The sequence below is a fragment of the Mustelus asterias genome, chromosome 9 (assembly GCF_964213995.1).
Source record: "Mustelus asterias chromosome 9, sMusAst1.hap1.1, whole genome shotgun sequence".
Taxonomy (NCBI): domain Eukaryota; kingdom Metazoa; phylum Chordata; class Chondrichthyes; order Carcharhiniformes; family Triakidae; genus Mustelus; species Mustelus asterias.
The window spans coordinates 92,347,006-92,364,838 of record NC_135809.1 but is presented as its reverse complement, the minus strand read 5'-3'; the positions used below and the strand labels follow the sequence as shown (position 1 = coordinate 92,364,838).

The following is a 17,833-nucleotide window of genomic DNA, read 5'->3' as shown; positions in this document are numbered from 1 at the left end:
AGGTTGAACTTTGTACCTGGAATGTATCATAAACATAACCCTTCCTTGTGGCTAGTCTCCCCTTTGTTTATATTGCTCCTGGTAGTAGTATAAGCCATTTGTTCATGTCTTTCATCTTTAACTTTTAGTAGCACAAGCCATTTGTTCTTGGTTTCATCTTTAACTTTTAGTAGTATAAGCCATTTGTTCATGGTTCCCTTGCTTGTTTATATCATTCTGATAAAACAGACAGTTAAATGTAGATGTAGGGTTGTAAGTCTTACTTTTTCCGTAGGCTTGTGTATGATTTAAACAAAGGAAGCAGCTATCAAATGGTAGAGTGTGAGAATGGCCGTTTGAAGGAGGACTCCCACTGGGACAGCTGCAATCGCACACAGTCACTTCAAAGGAAAAGCTGCGGGAAGAGCAGGGGACCAGAGGTGGCACCTTGACTACAGCGACCAGGAGAATTGTGCTTTATGACCCAAGGATACCAGATAGTCTCTAACCATGATCCAGAGACTATCAGAAGCTGTTAAAGGAACTATAATTTATGATCAAGGACTGTTAACTGGACTTTGCTTCATGACTTGTATTGGGAACCCTGATGTATAAAGGTCCACACTTCTTGTGTTCAGAGAGACCTTTGGCTTCCGCTTTCAAGGGGTCAGGTTCTCCCTCAAGCTTGTGAGAATAAAGCCTGACTGTATTTTGACTCATACCAGCCTCAAGAGGTGTATTTACCGACTTCAGATGGGTTACAAAGTTTGATGGAGCCAGAGGAATGAGAGTGAGCGGAAGTGTGCTCGGAGAAGGCTGCCCTTTGCAAATTCCAAGAAACGCGTGGAAACTCACGTGAAAAGCAAGAACATTGCAAATCTGGAATCCATACACATCATTTGTGACAGTTTGAGGGAAGAATTGTTTTATTGCAAGAACCAGTACAGCAGGTTATAGCTATCTGGGAATTACCCAAGTTGCTCACTGATGAGTCATCTTTTTGCAGAAGAATAAATTGAAATTTTGCTTCCAGCCATGATTCAGTGGCAGCACTGTCATGAAGAAGGTGACTTGGTAACATAATCCTAGCTAAATCTCAAAGGTATTGGCTTTTGGATGAGATACTAAATGGAGGCCCAGTCTGCCCTCTCTGGCAGATGTAGAATATCCCAGGGAAGGATTCTGGAGATGAGCAAGGTTCGCCTCAGGTTTCTGGTCAGTATTTAGTCCTCGACCAATAATGCTAAAAAAATCAACAGATGATTTGGTCATTATCACTTTGTTTATTGTGGGATTTTGCTGTCATGAAATTGTGCAACAGGAACTATGCTGCAAAAGTACTAAATTAGCTGGAAAGTGCTTTGGGGTGCTTTTTAATTCAATTCTTTCTTTTGCCCAGCTTCTATACCCTGGGAAGTGGGATGTCAGTTGCTATCTCTGCACAAAGGTGGTGGAGGCGGACACACTGGGAACGTTTAAGACTTATCTAGACAGCTATATGAACGGAGTGGGAATGGAGGGATACAAAAGAGTGGTCTAGTTTGGACCAGGGAGCGGCGCGGGCTAATTGTTCCTTGTTTCTCGTTTCAAGGCTTCATTCTATGATCATCTTGCTGGTGCCAGTACAGAGCGAGACTGCGGATAGTTGGGAACCTGTCTCGGGGGCAGGGAATTCAGATGGTGTTCGTAAAGCAGAAGTGGAAATGAATAGGGTTGGGAAGCATTTTCCGATCAGGGCCAGTGTGATCTCCTGGACTCGTTTCGATCGCCTCAGGGGGTCGGCGAGGAATTTCCCAGATTTTGTTTCCCCATATTGGCCCTGGGGTTTTCACTCTGGGTTTTCGCCTCTCCCTGGAGATCACATGGTCTGGAATGGGGGGGTGGGGGTGAGTTAATAGGTTGTGATGAACAAAGCATCGTAGCTATGAGGGACAGCTCGGTGGATAGGATATTAGGATGTAGATAGGCTGGAAAATTGGGCGGGGATCCTGGATTCAGGATTCAATCCTGGACCGGGGAGCGGCGCGGGCTTGGAGGGCCGAAGGGCCTGTTCCTGTGCTGTATTGTTCTTTGTTCTTTGTTCAAAACTTGGTGGGGCCACATTTGGAGTGCTGCATACAATTCTGGTCACCCTGCTATAGGAAGGATGTTGTTAAACTAGAAAGGGTGCAAACTAAGGTTTACAAGGACTGGAACGTTTGAGTTATAAAAAGATAGGTTGCATAGAGCTGGGACTTTTTTCCCTGTAGCGTTAGACGATGACGGGTGACCTTATAGAGGTTTATAAAATCATGCGAGGCAAAAATAAGATGAATCGCCAAGGTCTTTTCCCCAGGGTAGGGGAGTCCAAAACTAGAGGGCATAGGTTTAATGTGAGAGGGGAAAGATTTAAAAGGGACCTGAGGGGCAACGTTTTCACACAGAGTGGGTGTGTATGTGGAATGAGCTGCCAGAGGAAGTGATAGAGACGGGTGCAGTTACAACATTTAAAAGGTTTGAACAGGTACATGGATGCAAAACGTTTAGTGGGATATGGACCAAACGCAGGAAAATGGGACTAGTTCAGTTTCGGAAACCTGGTCGGCATGGACGAGTTGGGCTGAAGAGCCTGTTTCCGTGCTGTATATCTCTATGACTTTATGACTCTCAGAGGTCCAGTCACTGTCAGCAACCCCACAGATCAGTGGGACCAGAGATCCAGAGTCCAGCAGAATACAATCCACCACAGGAAGGTGAGCTTTCCTCTCAGAACACTGTGCCAGTGACAGAGCAGGCAAAACCCAATAGCACAAGCTCCAAGGTGCAGACAACAATGATTCTCTCTCACCAGCAAGCAACCACATCCTTCAGTAACATAGGAACAGCTAACCACATCTTGCAACATTGAGACAGAAGTCCTTTAGGCGTGTACAGACACCATGGGGAAATATAAGGAGAGAGAGTTTGTGTTCACTTTGGTGTTTGTTATATTAAAGGGGAATGTGTTCTTATGTTTATCGATTCATTCAGGAAAGACAGCTCTTTTCTCATTTTGAGTTAAACAATCAGATGATTGAGACTTTTGCAAGCAGATCAAGTAGGTCCAAAGAGATCAGATGAGCAGCGATTTTCTCAGATGGTAACTGGATTGAAGGATTTGTCATTTATTTGAAGGTAAGCTTGTGGCAAGGGTGATAAAGGTCGAATGTGTTAAACAGATGAGAACAATTCAAATAAAAGCAAAACACTGTGGATGCTGGAAGACTGAAATAAGAACAGAAACATTTTGATCCATAATATTAACTGTCTCTCTCTGCAGATGCTGCCAGACCTGCTGAGTTTATCCAGCATTTTAAAGCAATTCAGTAATCAGTTCTTCTCCAATGCTTCTAGTCACTCAGTTCCTGAATTATCAGTTTTCTGGTGTTTGTGTCAGGGTTTTATTTGTTAAAACTGTTGTCAGTAGTTTTCTGCTCTAGACGCGTGTCTGTAAAATCCTAAGGCTTTCACCGGGGCATTAATGTATCCAGTTTCTGTGGACGTTTAAAATATTTTTCTGATTTATACTTATTAATGATGTACAGTACCCGAGTGTATAATTATTGTAATTTAGTCAAAGCTTCAAAGAGGCCTGTTTGATGTTGAATTGCTGATTAATGGCAGTATTTGTACAATGCCTTTCATTCTTGCAATTGTAGTGCAGCTCCCTTGGTTTGGGAAAGGTTTTCTTTGATGTAAGATGTGGGACCCAGCCAGTGAGAAACACTGTGCTTTCAAATAGCTCTTGTGTGCCACAATTTGGAGTTGTATCGAGGCTGGTAACTTGCTCGACCTGTCCTCACCTCTTATTAGGCCTCATGCCACTGGCATTCGGCCTATGGTCCCTGTTGACAGGCAACTGGACGTAGGCCACAACTCTCAGGCCAGAAACAGCCGAGCAGAAGGAAATCTCAAATAAACAAATAAGCTCCACAAATATCTACAGTAAGTAGTGTCACAACACCAGGTTAAAGTCCAACAGGTTTATTTGGTAACACGAGCTTTCGGAGCATTGCCCCTTCATCAGGTGAGGGGCAATGCTCCGAAAGCTTGTGCTACCAAATAAACCTGTTGGACTTTAACCTGGTGTTGTGACACTACTTACTGTGCCTACCCCAGTCCAACGCCGGCAACTCCACATCACAAATATCTAGCCTGAGGAAGAGGTACATTAGGGCTCTGCAACACGGACCAGCTGACCGACCAACTGAGCTAACCAATCCCCTTGCCTGTGGTGTGGTGATCGTCAGGTTAAATCACCACCAGTCGTCTCTCCCCCTCAAATGGGGGAGCAACCTATGGTCATCTGGGACTATGGCGACTTTACCTTTACCTTAGGGCTATATCCCTCTGATAGTGAACAAAGAACAAAGAACAAAGAACAAAGAACAATACAGCACAGGAACAGGCCCTTCGGCCCTCCAAGCCCGCGCCGCTCCCCGGTCCAGGATTGAATCCTGAATCCAGGATCCCCACCCAATTTTCCAGCCTATCTACATACCAATATCCTATCCACCGAGCTGTCCCTCACAGCTACGATGCTTTGTTCATTACAACCTATTAACTCACCCCCACCCCGCCATTCCAGACCATGTGATCTCCAGGGAGAGGCGAAAACCCAGAGTGAAAAACCCCAGGGCCAATATGGGGAAACAAAATCTGGGAAATTCCTCTCCGACCCCCTGAGGCGATCGAAACGAGTCCAGGAGATCACAATGGCCCGGATCGGAAAATGCTACCCAACCCTAGTCATTTCCACTTCCACGAACACCATATGAATTCCCTGCCCCCGAGACAGGTTCCCAACTATCCGCAGTCTCGCTCTGTACTGGCACCAGCAAGATGATCATAGAATGAAGCCTTGAAACGAGAAACAAGGAACAATTAGCCCGCGCCGCTCCCTGGTCCAAACTAGACCACTCTTTTGTATCCCTCCATTCCCACTCCGTTCATATAGCTGTCTAGATAAGTCTTAAACGTTCCCAGTGTGCCCGCCTCCACCACCTTGCCCGGCAACACATTCCAGGCCCCCACGACCCTCTGTGTGAAATATGTCCTTCTGATATCTGTGTTAAACCTCCCCCCCTTCACCTTGAACCTATGACCCCTCGTGAACGTCACCACCGACCCGGGGAAAAGCTTCCCACCGTTCACCCTATCTATGCCTCTCATAATTTTATACACCTCTATTAAGTCTCCCCTCATCCTCCGTCTTTCCAAGGAGAACAACCCCAGTTTCCCCAATCTCTCCTCATAACCAAGCCCCTCCATACCAGGCAACATCCTGGTAAACCTCCTCTGTACTCTCTCCAAAGCCTCCACGTCCTTCTGGTAGTGTGGCGACCAGAACTGGACGCAGTATTCCAAATGCGGCCGAACCAACGTTCTATACATTTGCAACATCAGACCCCAACTCTTATACTCTATGCCCCGTCCTATAAAGGCAAGCATGCCATATGCCTTCTTCACCACCTTCTCCACCTGTGACGTCACCTTCAAAGATCTGTGGACTTGCACACCCAGGTCCCTCTGCGTCTCTACACCCTTTATGGTTCTTCCATTTATCGTGTAGCTCCTCCCTACATTATTCCCACCAAAATGCATCACTTCGCATTTATCAGGATTGAACTCCATCTGCCATTTCCTTGCCCAAATTTCCAGCCTATCTATATCCTTCTGTAGCCTCTGACAATGTTCCTCACTATCTGCAAGTCCTGCCAGTTTTGTGTCGTCCGCAAACTTACTGATCACCCCAGTTACTCCTTCTTCCAGATCATTTATATAAATACTGGTCATGGCACCAGACAGTCCAAGCAGAATTTCTGTTCTAATCCCTGCAATGAATGTTGTAAAATGTTATTCAATTCAATGAATCTGGTACTTCATGGGCTAGCGCCTGGAAAAATGATCACCAAAGCTGCTGGTGTGTTAAAAAAACTGGTTCAAGTTCTTCAAGGAGGAGAGTCTGCATTTGATTCTAGTCCTACAATTTACGCTTCTTCCAAAAACCTAGTAAGCTACTCCGTCAGCACACAATTGCTACCGTACAGGTTGGTTGGAAAAACATCAGCAACAATCTGGGCATCAGATCAGGGCAAGATGCAAGCAATCCAGCCCAGTAACCATGTAAAGTTAATATCTGGAATCTGATGATAGCTGTCCCACAGACTAGTCGCACAACAACTATCTATATATTTCAGTCCGTGACCCAGATTGCTCACATCACTGTTCCTGTCCCATGGGTAGGCAGACCACTAAAGGATAAATTACAGTCATATACAGGCATGGCACTGGGAATCCTCAACAATTGACTGCTGACCCCGTGAAGTCTTGTGGCCTCAGGACAAACAAAAGAAAGGCTATCCCATGCTGATTACCATCTACTGCACTCCTCACCCAAAATATCAGTGCTCTTCTATGATGAAGAGCGACCACTGAGGGAAGTAAAGGCACAGAATATACTTTAGCGGGGTAACTCTCCACTTCCCTGGATGAGTGCAGCTCCAACAACATTCAAGGAGTTCGACACTATCCAGGACAAAGCAGCCCGCTTAATTGGCACCCCATCCACAAATATCCACTCCCTCCACCACTGATGCACAGTGGCAGCAGTGTGTACCCTCTACAAGATGCACGGCAGGAACTCACCAAGGCTCTTACAGCAGCACGTTACAAACACACAACCTCTGCCATATATAGAAGCGCAAGGACAGCAGACACATGGGAACACCACCACTGTAAGTTCCCCTCCTAGTCACTCACAATCCTGGCTTGGAAATATATCACCATTCCTGCACTGTTGCTGAGTCAAAATCCTGGAACTCCCTTCCGAACAGCACTGGGGTGTACCTACTTCTCCTGGACCGCAGCGGTTACAAAAGACAAGCACCACCTTCTCAAGGACAATTGGGGATGGACAAGCAGCCACAATGCCCACATCCTTTGAATGGATTTTTAAAAAACTTCAATGGCCTTCAATCCCTCTGTTCTTTTAGCAAGCCAAAGCATGTGCCTCTCCTAGCTATCCACTTTATCTCATATCTCCTCTCATTTTCTAGCTGACCTCACATTTTCACTGAGACCAACCTCTTACTCCCTTATCCTATTTCTACTAAATTGCTAACCACACAATTTTCCTTCCTGCTTGTAATGCTAGCTGACATGGTTCTCTCCCTCAGGTACTTTCCCATCCTTTTCACATGGGCAGACAGACATTTGTGTAGGCCAAGATGTGAATCCTGGTGCCCAGGTAAAAGATGTTACTGAATCTTTGCAGGACACTGGGTGAAGAATGAACAACCAGTGGTCACAGTCCATATCGGTACCAATGACACAGGTAGGAAGAGAGATGATTCTGCAAGCCACGTTTACAGAGCTAGGAGGAAATTTGATAAGAAGGTAGTCATCTCCGGATAATTCCTGCTGCCATGGGAAAGTGAATATAGAAAAAGGCAGATAGACCGGATGAACCTGTGGTTGACTGTAGATTTCTGGGCGTTTCAGAGATAATTGCACATGTAAAGGCTGGACAGGTTACACCCAGAGCTGGGACCAATGTCCTTGCAGGATGGTTTGCTAATGCTATTGGGAGGCTTTAAACTAACTCAGCCAGGGAATAGGAATCAGGATGTAGTCTTAGGAAAGGATTATCAAAGGCGCACAAAGGATTGAGAGAGATATACAGCACTAGAGTATGAAAGAATAAAGTGGGGACAGAGTAAGTGGAATGTAATAAGGTCTAAATGAGGTTTACTATGAATTTTTACAAATACACAGAGTGTAGTAACTAAGGCTTGTGGGCTGCTTGCAAAAGCATTTGGGAGTATGAGATTGTGGTGACAACAGAGACCTTGCTCAAAAAAGGGCAGGACTTGGAATTAAAAGGATTTTAGAAGGATGAGGGGGGATCTTATGGAGACTTATAAGATAATGCGGGGGCTGGATAGGGCGGAGGCGGAGAGATTCTTTCCACTTAGTAAGGAAGTTAAAACTAGAGGACACAGCCTCAAAATAAAGGGGGGTCGGTTTAGGACAGAGTTGAGGAGGAACTTCTTCTCCCAGAGGGTGGTGAATCTCTGGAATTCTCTGCCCACTGAGGTGGTGGAGGCTACCTCGCTGAATATGTTTAAAGCGCGGATGGATGGATTCCTGATCGGTAAGGGAATTAAGGATTATGGGGATCAGGCGGGTAAGTGGTACTGATCCACGTCAGATCAGCCATGATCTTATTGAATGGCGGGGCAGGCTCGAGGGGCTAGATGGCCTACTCCTGCTCCTATTTCTTATGTTCTTATGTTCTTAAAAGTTCCTGGATAGCAAGTATGTGCAGGAAAGATGGGAAGGGAAGAAAGGAAGGGGGTTCTCCCTCAGTGTACCTGAACAGGAGTGTGGCACCACAACTCTCTGTTTCCTGTCACTCAGCCAGCTTCATATTGTTTACAAAGTTTGTAAAGTTTATTTATTAATGTCACAAGTAGGCTTACATTAACAATAATGCAATGAAGTTACTGTGAAAATCCCCTAGTTGCCACACTCTGGCGCCTGTTAGGGTACACTGAGGGAGAATTTAGCATGGCCAATGCACCTAACCAGCACATCTTTCAGACTGTGGGAGAAAACCAAGCATCCGGAGGAAATCCACACAGACACGGGGAGAATGTGCAAACTCCACACAGGCAGTGACCCAAGCTGGGAATCGAACGCTGTGAGGCAGAAGTGCCACCGCCCTCTGGTTCCAGAGGTGAGGGATTTCAGTTATTTGGATAGATTGGAGGAGCTGTGGCTGTTCTACTTAGAGAAAGTTGCGAAGAGATTTGATGGAGGTGAATGGCAAAAGAAGGAACAGCAATATAAGGAGAAACTTTTTCATGCAGCGAGTGGATTCAGATCTAGAATGCTCCACCTGAGGGTGAGATAGAGGCAAATTCAGTTGGGGCTTTCCAAGGGGAATTGAACATGCAGAAAGAAGTGAGAAGGTTATGGAGAAAGGACTGGGGTGTTAGCTGATTGGCACAGACACGATGGGACTGTGCTGCTGCCATTCTATGATTCTATGATATTCAGGGGGTAATCAACAACTTTTCAGAACAAACTAAACAGCTTTTCAAACTATTGTTCCATTTCTAACCTGATTTATTTCCAAAGACATTGAAAATATTTATCACATCGCATCTATACCTAGCTTTCCCGCAAGTTCACATTTAAATCTTTCCATTTGGATTCCTATCCCTGTAACACCACTGAAATTGTCCTAATCAAATACATAAATGGCATCCTCTGTGATAGTGGTACATTATTTCTCTTAATTCTTTCTGTAGTCTTTGATGTGGTCAACCACTCCATTCTCCTCCCACGTTTTGCCACACTGTTGTCTAGTTCAGTATGTTTGCCTTTGTTAGGTTCCATTCTTACCTATCCAATCAGAGTTAAACCATCTCCAACAATGCATTTTCTTTCTCCTCTGCACCATTACTATCAAATTTCCCCAGGAATCTGTCACTGAATAACTCCATCAAAATGCCAATCCTTTAACAACATCATTCACAGACAGGTGGTCAACATGTTTGTATATGGTTCTAGATATACATTTATATACAATTCTACCTCTGCACCATCTTTCTCGACCCTTTCAGTATCGCTGTCAAAATGCTTATTCGATATCCAGTCCGAGCTGAGCTGCAGTCTTCTCCAGTTTAACATTGGGAAAACCAAAGCCATTGTCTTTGGCCTCACCCTCAATCTTCATTGGCTCACCACTGATCCCATTCCCTCCCTGCCCATTGTCTCAGGCTCTACTAGACTGTCCACAATCCTCTCTAACAGCAAGCTGATCTCCTAACACCAAATATTTTCCTTCACAAAGTCCTTCTTCTTACAGCTCCATAAACCCTGATCTCAGCCCACATCTTCCAAATCCCTTATTCACGCTTTCATCACATTCAGACTTAACACTTCCAATGTTCTCCTAGCTACTGTCCCACTATCCATCCACCATAATGTTCAGCTCTGCCGTAACTCTAGTCCCTGTATCCTCTTCTGTGCTAAATCCATTCACCAGCCATCATTATCCTTGCTAACTACATTGGCATCTGGTCCCCCAAGCCTCCTATTTAAAGCTTATCTTCATGTTTAAATCGCTTCAGGAACTTTCCTCTCACTATCTTTGCAACATCCTCAAGCTCTACACCCCCTATCCAAAATCTCTCTTCCTCATATGAAACTATTGGCAGCCTTACCTTCAACTATCCAGACTGGAATTCCCTCCCTATATCTCTGCATCTTGTCAACTCTCTCTTCATTTAAAGCCCTCTCTAAAACTCACCTCTTTAACAAAGTATTTGGTTGCCCCTCTCAACACCTCCTTCCTTCACTGATTTTTTATTATTTTGTCCAGTTATACATCTGCAAATGGACGTTGTTCCGCCACATTCACTGCTGCTGGTCTATAATACACACACTGCATACCTATGTGTGCATAAGATAATGAATAACTTGCACAGTGAACATATTTCTTCTCCACAAAATTTTTGCTGTCATGATTTTCATGATTATCATTAAACTATTAATCTAGAAACTAGGGACCTGGGTTCAAATCCCGCCACGGCAGGTGGTGGAATTTGGATTCAATAAAATATATCTGGAGTTAAGAATCTACTGATGACCATGAAATCATTATCAATTGTCGGAAAAACCCATCCGGTTCACTAATGTCCCTTAGGGAAGGAAATCTGCCATCCTTAGCTGGTCTGGCCTACATGTGACCCCAGAGCCATTGCAATGTGGTTGACTCTCAACTGCCCTCAGGCAACTAAGGATGGGCAATAAATGCTGGGCAGCCAGAGATGCCCATGTCCCACGAATGAATAAAAAAAACACTTACAATTGCATTTATTTTGTCAACAGTTAGCAATCTAAATAAATCATAGAATCCTACAGTGCAGAAGGAAGCCATTCGGCCCATCGAGTCTACACCGATCACAATACCACCCAGGCCCTATCCCCATAAACCCATGTATTTACCTTAGCTAGTCCCCCTGACACAAAGGGGCAGTTAAGCATGACCAATCCACCTAACCCGCAGCAGCTTTGGACTGTGGGAGGAAATCAGAGCACCCAGAGGAAACCCACACAGACATGGGGAGAATGTGCAGACTGCGCACAAACTGTGACTCAAGCTAGGGTCCCTGATGCTGTGAGGCAGCAGTGCTAACCGCTGTGCCACCATGCTGCCCACTATGTATAGCTATGCAAAAATTTCCATTCAATTCTAAGATGTCAATGTAGTTTCAGTCTGCAGCCATTGGCTGACTTAGCCAACTGAGTTTCTGAAGTCTCTCTCCCATCATGTATGGAATAAAAATTTACCTTCATAAAGGGACCATTAGTAATGCTACAGATACGCTCCTAATAATGATATTTGATTTGATTTATTATTGTCACATGTATTAGTATACAGTGAAAAGTATTGTTTCTTGCGTACTATACAGACAGAGCATACCGTTCATAGAGAAAGAAACGAGAGAGTGCAGAATGTAGTGTTACAGTCATAGCTAGGGTGTAGAGAAAGATCAACTTAATGCAAGGTAGATCCATTCAAAAGTCTGACAGCAGCAGGGAAGAAGCTGTTCTTGAACCAGTTGGTACGTGACCCCAGCCTTTTGTATCTTTTTTCTAACGGAAGAAGATGGAAAAGAGAATGTGCAGGGTGCGTGGGGTCCTTAATTATACTGGCTGCTTTGCCGAGGCAGCGGGAAGTGTTGACAGTGTCAATGAATGGGATGCTGATTTGCACGATAGATTGGGCTACCTTCATGACCTTTTGTCTTGCGGTCTTGGGCAGAGCAGGAGCCATACCAAGCTGTGATACAGCCAGAAAGAATGCTTTCTATGGTGCATCTGTAAAAGTTGGTGAGAGTTGTAGCTGACATGTCAAATTTCCTTAGTCTTCTGAGAACGTAGAGGCGTTGGTGGGTTTTCTTAACTATAGTGTCAGCATGGGGGGACCAGGACAGGTGTTGGTGATCTGGACACCTAAAAAATTTCTACTTCATCACCGTTGATGTAGACAGGGGCCTGTTCTCCTCTACACCTCCTGAAGTCGATGACAATTTCCTTCATTTTGTTGACATTGAGGGAGAGATTATTGTTGCCGCACCAGTCCACCAGGTTCTCTACCTCATTCCTGTACTCTGTCTCATCATTGTTTGAGATCTGACCCACTATGGTGGTGTTGTCAGCAAACGTGAAAATCAAGTTAGAGGGGAATTTGGCCACACAGTCATAGGTGTACAAGGAGTATAGTAGGGAGCTGAGAACACAGCCTTGTGGGGCACCGTGGTTGAGGATGATCATGGAGGAAGTGTTGTTGCCTATCCTTACTGATTGTGGTCTGTAAGTTAGGAAGTTCAGGATCCAGTCGCAGAGGGAGGTGCCGAGCCCCAGGCCACGGAGTTTGGAGATGAGTTTCTTGGGAATATTAGTGTTGAAGGCTGAGCTGTAGTCAATAAATAGGAGTCTGACATAGGTCACCAACTTTTACAGATTTTACAACTCTCACCAACTTTTACAAACGCACCATAGAAAGCATTCTTTCTGGTTGTATCACAGCGTGGTATGGCTCCTGCTCTGCCCAAGATCGCAAGGAACTACAAAAGGTAAATGTAGCCCAATCCATCACGCAAACCAGCCTTCTATTCAGTGACTCTGTCCACACGTCCCGCTGCCTCGGCAAAGCAGCCAGCATAATTAAGGACCCCACGCACCCCGGACATACTCTCTTCCACCTTCTTCCGTCGGAAAAAGATACAAAAGTTTGAGGTCATGTACCAACCGACTCAAGAACAGCTTCTTCCCTGTTGCTGTCAGACTTTTGAATGGACTTACCTTGCATTAAGTTGATCTTTCTCTACATCCTAGCTATGACTGTAACACTACATTCTGCATTCTCTCGTTTCCTTCTCTATGAATGGTATGCTTTATCTGTATAGCGCACAAGAAACAATACTTTTCACTGTATGTTAATACATGTGACAATAATAAATCAAATCAAATCAAATCAAATCAAAGGTGTCTTTGTTATCTAGGTGTTCCAGGATTGAGTGAAATGCCAGAGAGAGTGCAGAATGTTGCTGCGGACCTGTTGTGGCAGTAGGCAAACTGTAGTGGATCAGGCAGTCCGAGTGGCTGGAACTGATTCGTGCCTTGACTAGCCTTTCAAAGCACTTCATAATGATGGATGTCAAAGCCACCGGATTATAGTCATTAAGTCATGCTGCTGGCTTTTCTTAGGTACTGGGATGGTGGTGTATAAAAGTATCTGTACACGTTAGCATTTACAATACTTGGAGGAGAAAAAAATTCACGTTGTGAAAAATGAATAAACCTTACTCTGATTGTTGTTTTGTGAATAATTTCACCGTGCTCACAAATACCGTGCCGTCATTTCCAAATGCATGGAATCCCCAGCAACGTCCATTATCAGAAGGAGAAAAGACATCTCCTTGACCTTCAATCTCTGATGAATTCTGACAGAAGTTATGTTCTCTATTTTGCTAGAGACACTGTCTATCAATGCCCAAACCACAAATTTGAATATTTAGAACTAGAAATCTTTTTGAAGTTTGTATGAATGGGACTATTATTTCGGAGCAGTCAAAGCTTTGTTCTGCAGTAAAGAGTTCTGCCAATACAACAGTCAAATCCAACAGATAAAAAGAGTACTGAATCTCACTGAACAAACGCAGGGATAACTCAGAGACATACACGTAAGTCTAGAATTCAACTACAGCAGTGGAAATCAGCACTGGGAATCTAAACACAGGGTTGGAAATCCTATCGTCGGAGCAGGTCATCCAAATACAACTGAGGATTTTAGCTTCAAACTGTGAAACCTAAACGTAGGACTGGGAACATTAGCCACAACAGTGAGAATTCAGACACTAAACATTCAAGTTTCAGCATCGGGAATCCTATTAAACGACGGAGAACGACTGCATCTTGCAAGGGACAGAATGGTAAGAAGGAATTCTTTAACCTAATTATGATAAACTTCAAACAAACTGTAGAATAATTAAAGAGCCAATTTTATATTTCACATTGGGATGGCTAATGAAATGGATTTGGGATTCCATGTCTTATCCCAAACAGGCAAGTCCTTTTCCAGTCTTTTCTGGTCTTTCTCTACTTTCCCTGCCTATTTTTCTCTCCTCCCCCACCTTTCCTGAGTTTCTCCACGGGCTAACCTTCTCATTTATTCCGACTTTATCTGTTTGGGAGCTTCAGTCTCGGACTCTGAGAGCCTGGTCCCCTCAAACATGACTCTGATTCACTGTTTGTACAGATATATAGATCTGCTCAGATTTCTGATCAGAATCCTAAAGTAGCTCAGCGTGCCCCCTCCCATTCTGTGTTCAGTGATGTGTGCCTTTCATAGAATCCCTAAAGTGCAGAAGGAGGCCATTTGGCCCATTGAGTCTGCACCGACCACAATTCCACCCAGGCCCTATCCCCATAACCCTATTTATTTACCTTACTTGCTCCCTAACACTAAGGGGCAATTTATCATGGCCAATCAACCTAACCTGTACATCTTTGGAGTGTGGGAGGAAACCGGTGCACCCGGAGGAAACCCACACAGACACAGGGAGAAGGTGCAAACTCCACACAGACAGTGATCCAAGCCAGGAATCGAACCCGGGTCCCTGACGCTGTGAGGCAGCAGTGCTAACCACTGTGCTACCATGCTGCCCTAGTAAGTAATCATTCCAGTAAGTTCATTGTTTGAAGAGTTTGCATCATCTGTAAATATTTCTGCCATTGTACCTGCTCAGAATTTTTATATCTTATTTTGTCATTCTGTTATAGGGCTTGTTACTTGTTATTTCCATTTGAAATTTTTTACAAATACGTATTTATAAAATGAATGAGTAACATTGTTTGGTGCGATGTAAAATTAGAGAATAAAATAGTTGAAAATCCACATTTGCAAAATGTTGCAAAAATTGTAAGAATGATGACTCTTTGGGCATTGATAGACAGTGTCTGTAGTGAAATAGAGAACATAACTTCTGTCAGAATTCATCAGAGATTGAAGGTTAAGGAGATGTCTTGTCTCCTTCTGATAAGGGACGTTGCTGGGGATTCCATGCATTTGGAAATGACGGCACGGTATTTGATGCGCGACAATCAAGCACAAGGTACAAGGCTTCAGCTATTGAAGGCTTTTATTAGCAAACAATGGAACTAGCTAACACGAGTACACCAATTCAGACTGGAGGGGTCCCGCCTGAGCAGAGGGTCTTATACCTCTCCCCAGGAGGCGGGGCCCGACCGGGATGTGCCATAACAACATCTACCACAGGTAAACACCCTAACCCAACAACATTATAACAACCCCCACAGTGGCAACACCCTAACCCAACAGTAACATAGGAATGACCCCACAGTGGTAACCAACGATGGTTCACCACATTCACCCCTCCTTTAAAAACAAAGGCCGGCGGGGTGCGAAAACAGGTCACATATATACAAAATTCACAAGTCCAGACGGTCTGGAGGACCGCACCGTCGCTGTGATCTCCTCAACACCGGTTGCGACACCGGAGCAGGTGCTTGCGGTGGCGTTCTCTCCAAAACAGCGTCCGGCTGTCCCCTCGAGGACTCCCGGGCCGGTTGACCCTGGTGAGGCGATGGTGCAGGGGATCCTGGAACCTTCTGTGGTGGCGCCGATCTCCGAGTCTCAGGCAAGCTGTACATGGGAGTATAACTCTTATGCACTGGTCCCGGTGCTGACCGCGCCACGTCTGGGGAAGAAATAAGTGATAGGGGATTCGTGACAGGGGGTATGGGAGCGACAGGAGTTGCTACATCCCCTGCGGGCGCCAGGTCTCGAATCGAGACTGTGTCCTCTCGCCCGTCAGGATATGCCACATAGGCATACTGAGGGTTGGCGTGGAGGAGTTGGACCGGTTCGACCAAGGGGTCGGACTTGCGGGCCCTCACATGTCGCCGCAGAAGGACGGGTCCTGGGTACGTCAACCAGGCTGGTAAGGAGATCCCCGAGGACGACTTCCGAGGGAATGAGAACATCCTCTCGTGGGGAGTAGCATTGGTTGCCGTACACAGGAGTGAGCGAATGGAATGAAGCGCATTTGGAAGGACCTCCTGCCAACGGGAGACTGGAAGGCCCCTGGATTTCAGCGCCAGTAGGACAGCCTTCCAGACTGTAGCATTCTCCCTCTCCACCTGTCCATTACCCCTAGGGTTGTAGCTCGTGGTTCTACTAGAGGCAATCCCGTATGAGAGCAGGAATTGCCTCAAGTCGTTACTCATGAACGACGAGCCCCTGTCGCTATGTATGTAGCAGGGGTACCCGAACAGGGTAAAAAGATCACTGAATGCCTTAATCACTGTGGCAGTCGACGTGTCCGCACAGGGGACAACAAACGGGAACCGGGAGTATTCATCTATTATATTGAGAAAATAGACATTCCGGTCCGTTGAGGGAAGGGGGCCCTTAAAATCCACACTCAGCCTCTCGAAGGGGCGAGTGGCCTTGACCAATTGTGCCCGGTCCGGTCGATAAAAGTGCGGTTTGCATTCCGCGCAAATCCGACAGCTTCTTGTTACTGACCTGACATCCTCCACCGAGTAGGGCAGGTTGCGGGCTTTTACGAAGTGGTAGAGTCGGGTGACTCCAGGATGGCACAGGTCATTGTGGAGGGCCTTCAAGCGGTCCTCCTGCATGATGGCGCATGTTCCGCGCGAGAGGGCATCCGAGGGCTCATTGAGCTTCCCTGGACGATACATAATATCGTAATTATAGGTGGAGAGCTCAATTCTCCACCGCAAGATCTTATCATTCTTGATCTTGCCCCTCTGCGTATTACTGAACATAAACGCCACGGATCGTTGATCCGTGATCAGGGTGAACCGCTTCCCCGCCAGGTAATGGCGCCAGTGTCTGATGGCCTCCACAATGGCCTGAGCCTCCTTCTCCACCGCTGAGTGCCGAATTTCGGGACCTTGAAGGGTGCGGGAAAAAAACGCGACGGGCCTGCCTGCCTGGTTTAGTGTGGCGGCCAGGGCGAAATCCGCTGCATCACTTTCCACCTGAAAAGGGATGGATTCATCCACCGCGTGCATCGTGGCTTTCGCAATGTCGCTTTTCAAAGCCTTGAAGGCCAATTGGGCCTCCGGCGTGAGTGGGAAGGTCGTGGACTTGATGAGCGGACGGGCTTTGTCCGCGTAGTTGGGGACCCACTGCGCATAATACGAAAAGAAGCCGAGGCATCTCCTCAGTGCTTTTGTGCTAGCGGGCAAGGGAAGTTCAGTAAGGGGGCGCATACGGTCTGGATCAGGGCCGATGACCCCGTTTTCCACCACGTATCCAAGGATAGCTAACCTGCGCGTACGGAATACGCACTTCTCCCTGTTATAGGTCAGATTCAGGCGAGATGCAGTACGCAGAAAGTTTTGGAGATTCGTGTCATGGTCCTGCTGGTCATGGCCGCAGATGGTGACGTTATCCAGGTACGGGAAGGTAGCCCGCAACCCGTTCTGGTCCACCATTCGGTCCATAGCACGCTGGAAGACCGAGACCCCATTGGTGACACCAAATGGAACCCTAAGAAACTGGTATAGACGACCATCCGCCTCAAAAGCCGTGTATTGTCGGTCCTCTGGGCGGATGGGGAGTTGATGGTAGGCGGACTTAAGGTCTATGGTGGAGAACACCCGGTACTGCGCAATCTGATTGACCATATCAGATATGCGCGGGAGAGGATACGCATCCAGCTGCGTATAACGGTTAATGGTCTGACTGTAGTCAATGACCATC

The 17,833-nt window shown here is 45.9% G+C and overlaps 1 protein-coding gene across 1 annotated transcript in view; it reads left to right on the top strand.

The window, feature by feature from the left end:
* The first annotated feature begins 1,021 nt into the window (after positions 1 to 1,021).
* Positions 1,022 to 17,833, top strand: part of LOC144498830 (myeloperoxidase-like) — a 90,999-nt gene continuing 74,187 nt past the window's right edge. Inside the window, exon 1 of the mRNA XM_078220563.1 lies at positions 1,022 to 1,194. Coding sequence (XP_078076689.1) covers positions 1,108 to 1,194 — 87 coding nt within the window. The 5' untranslated portion in view covers positions 1,022 to 1,107. The remainder of the gene's footprint in view (positions 1,195 to 17,833) is intronic.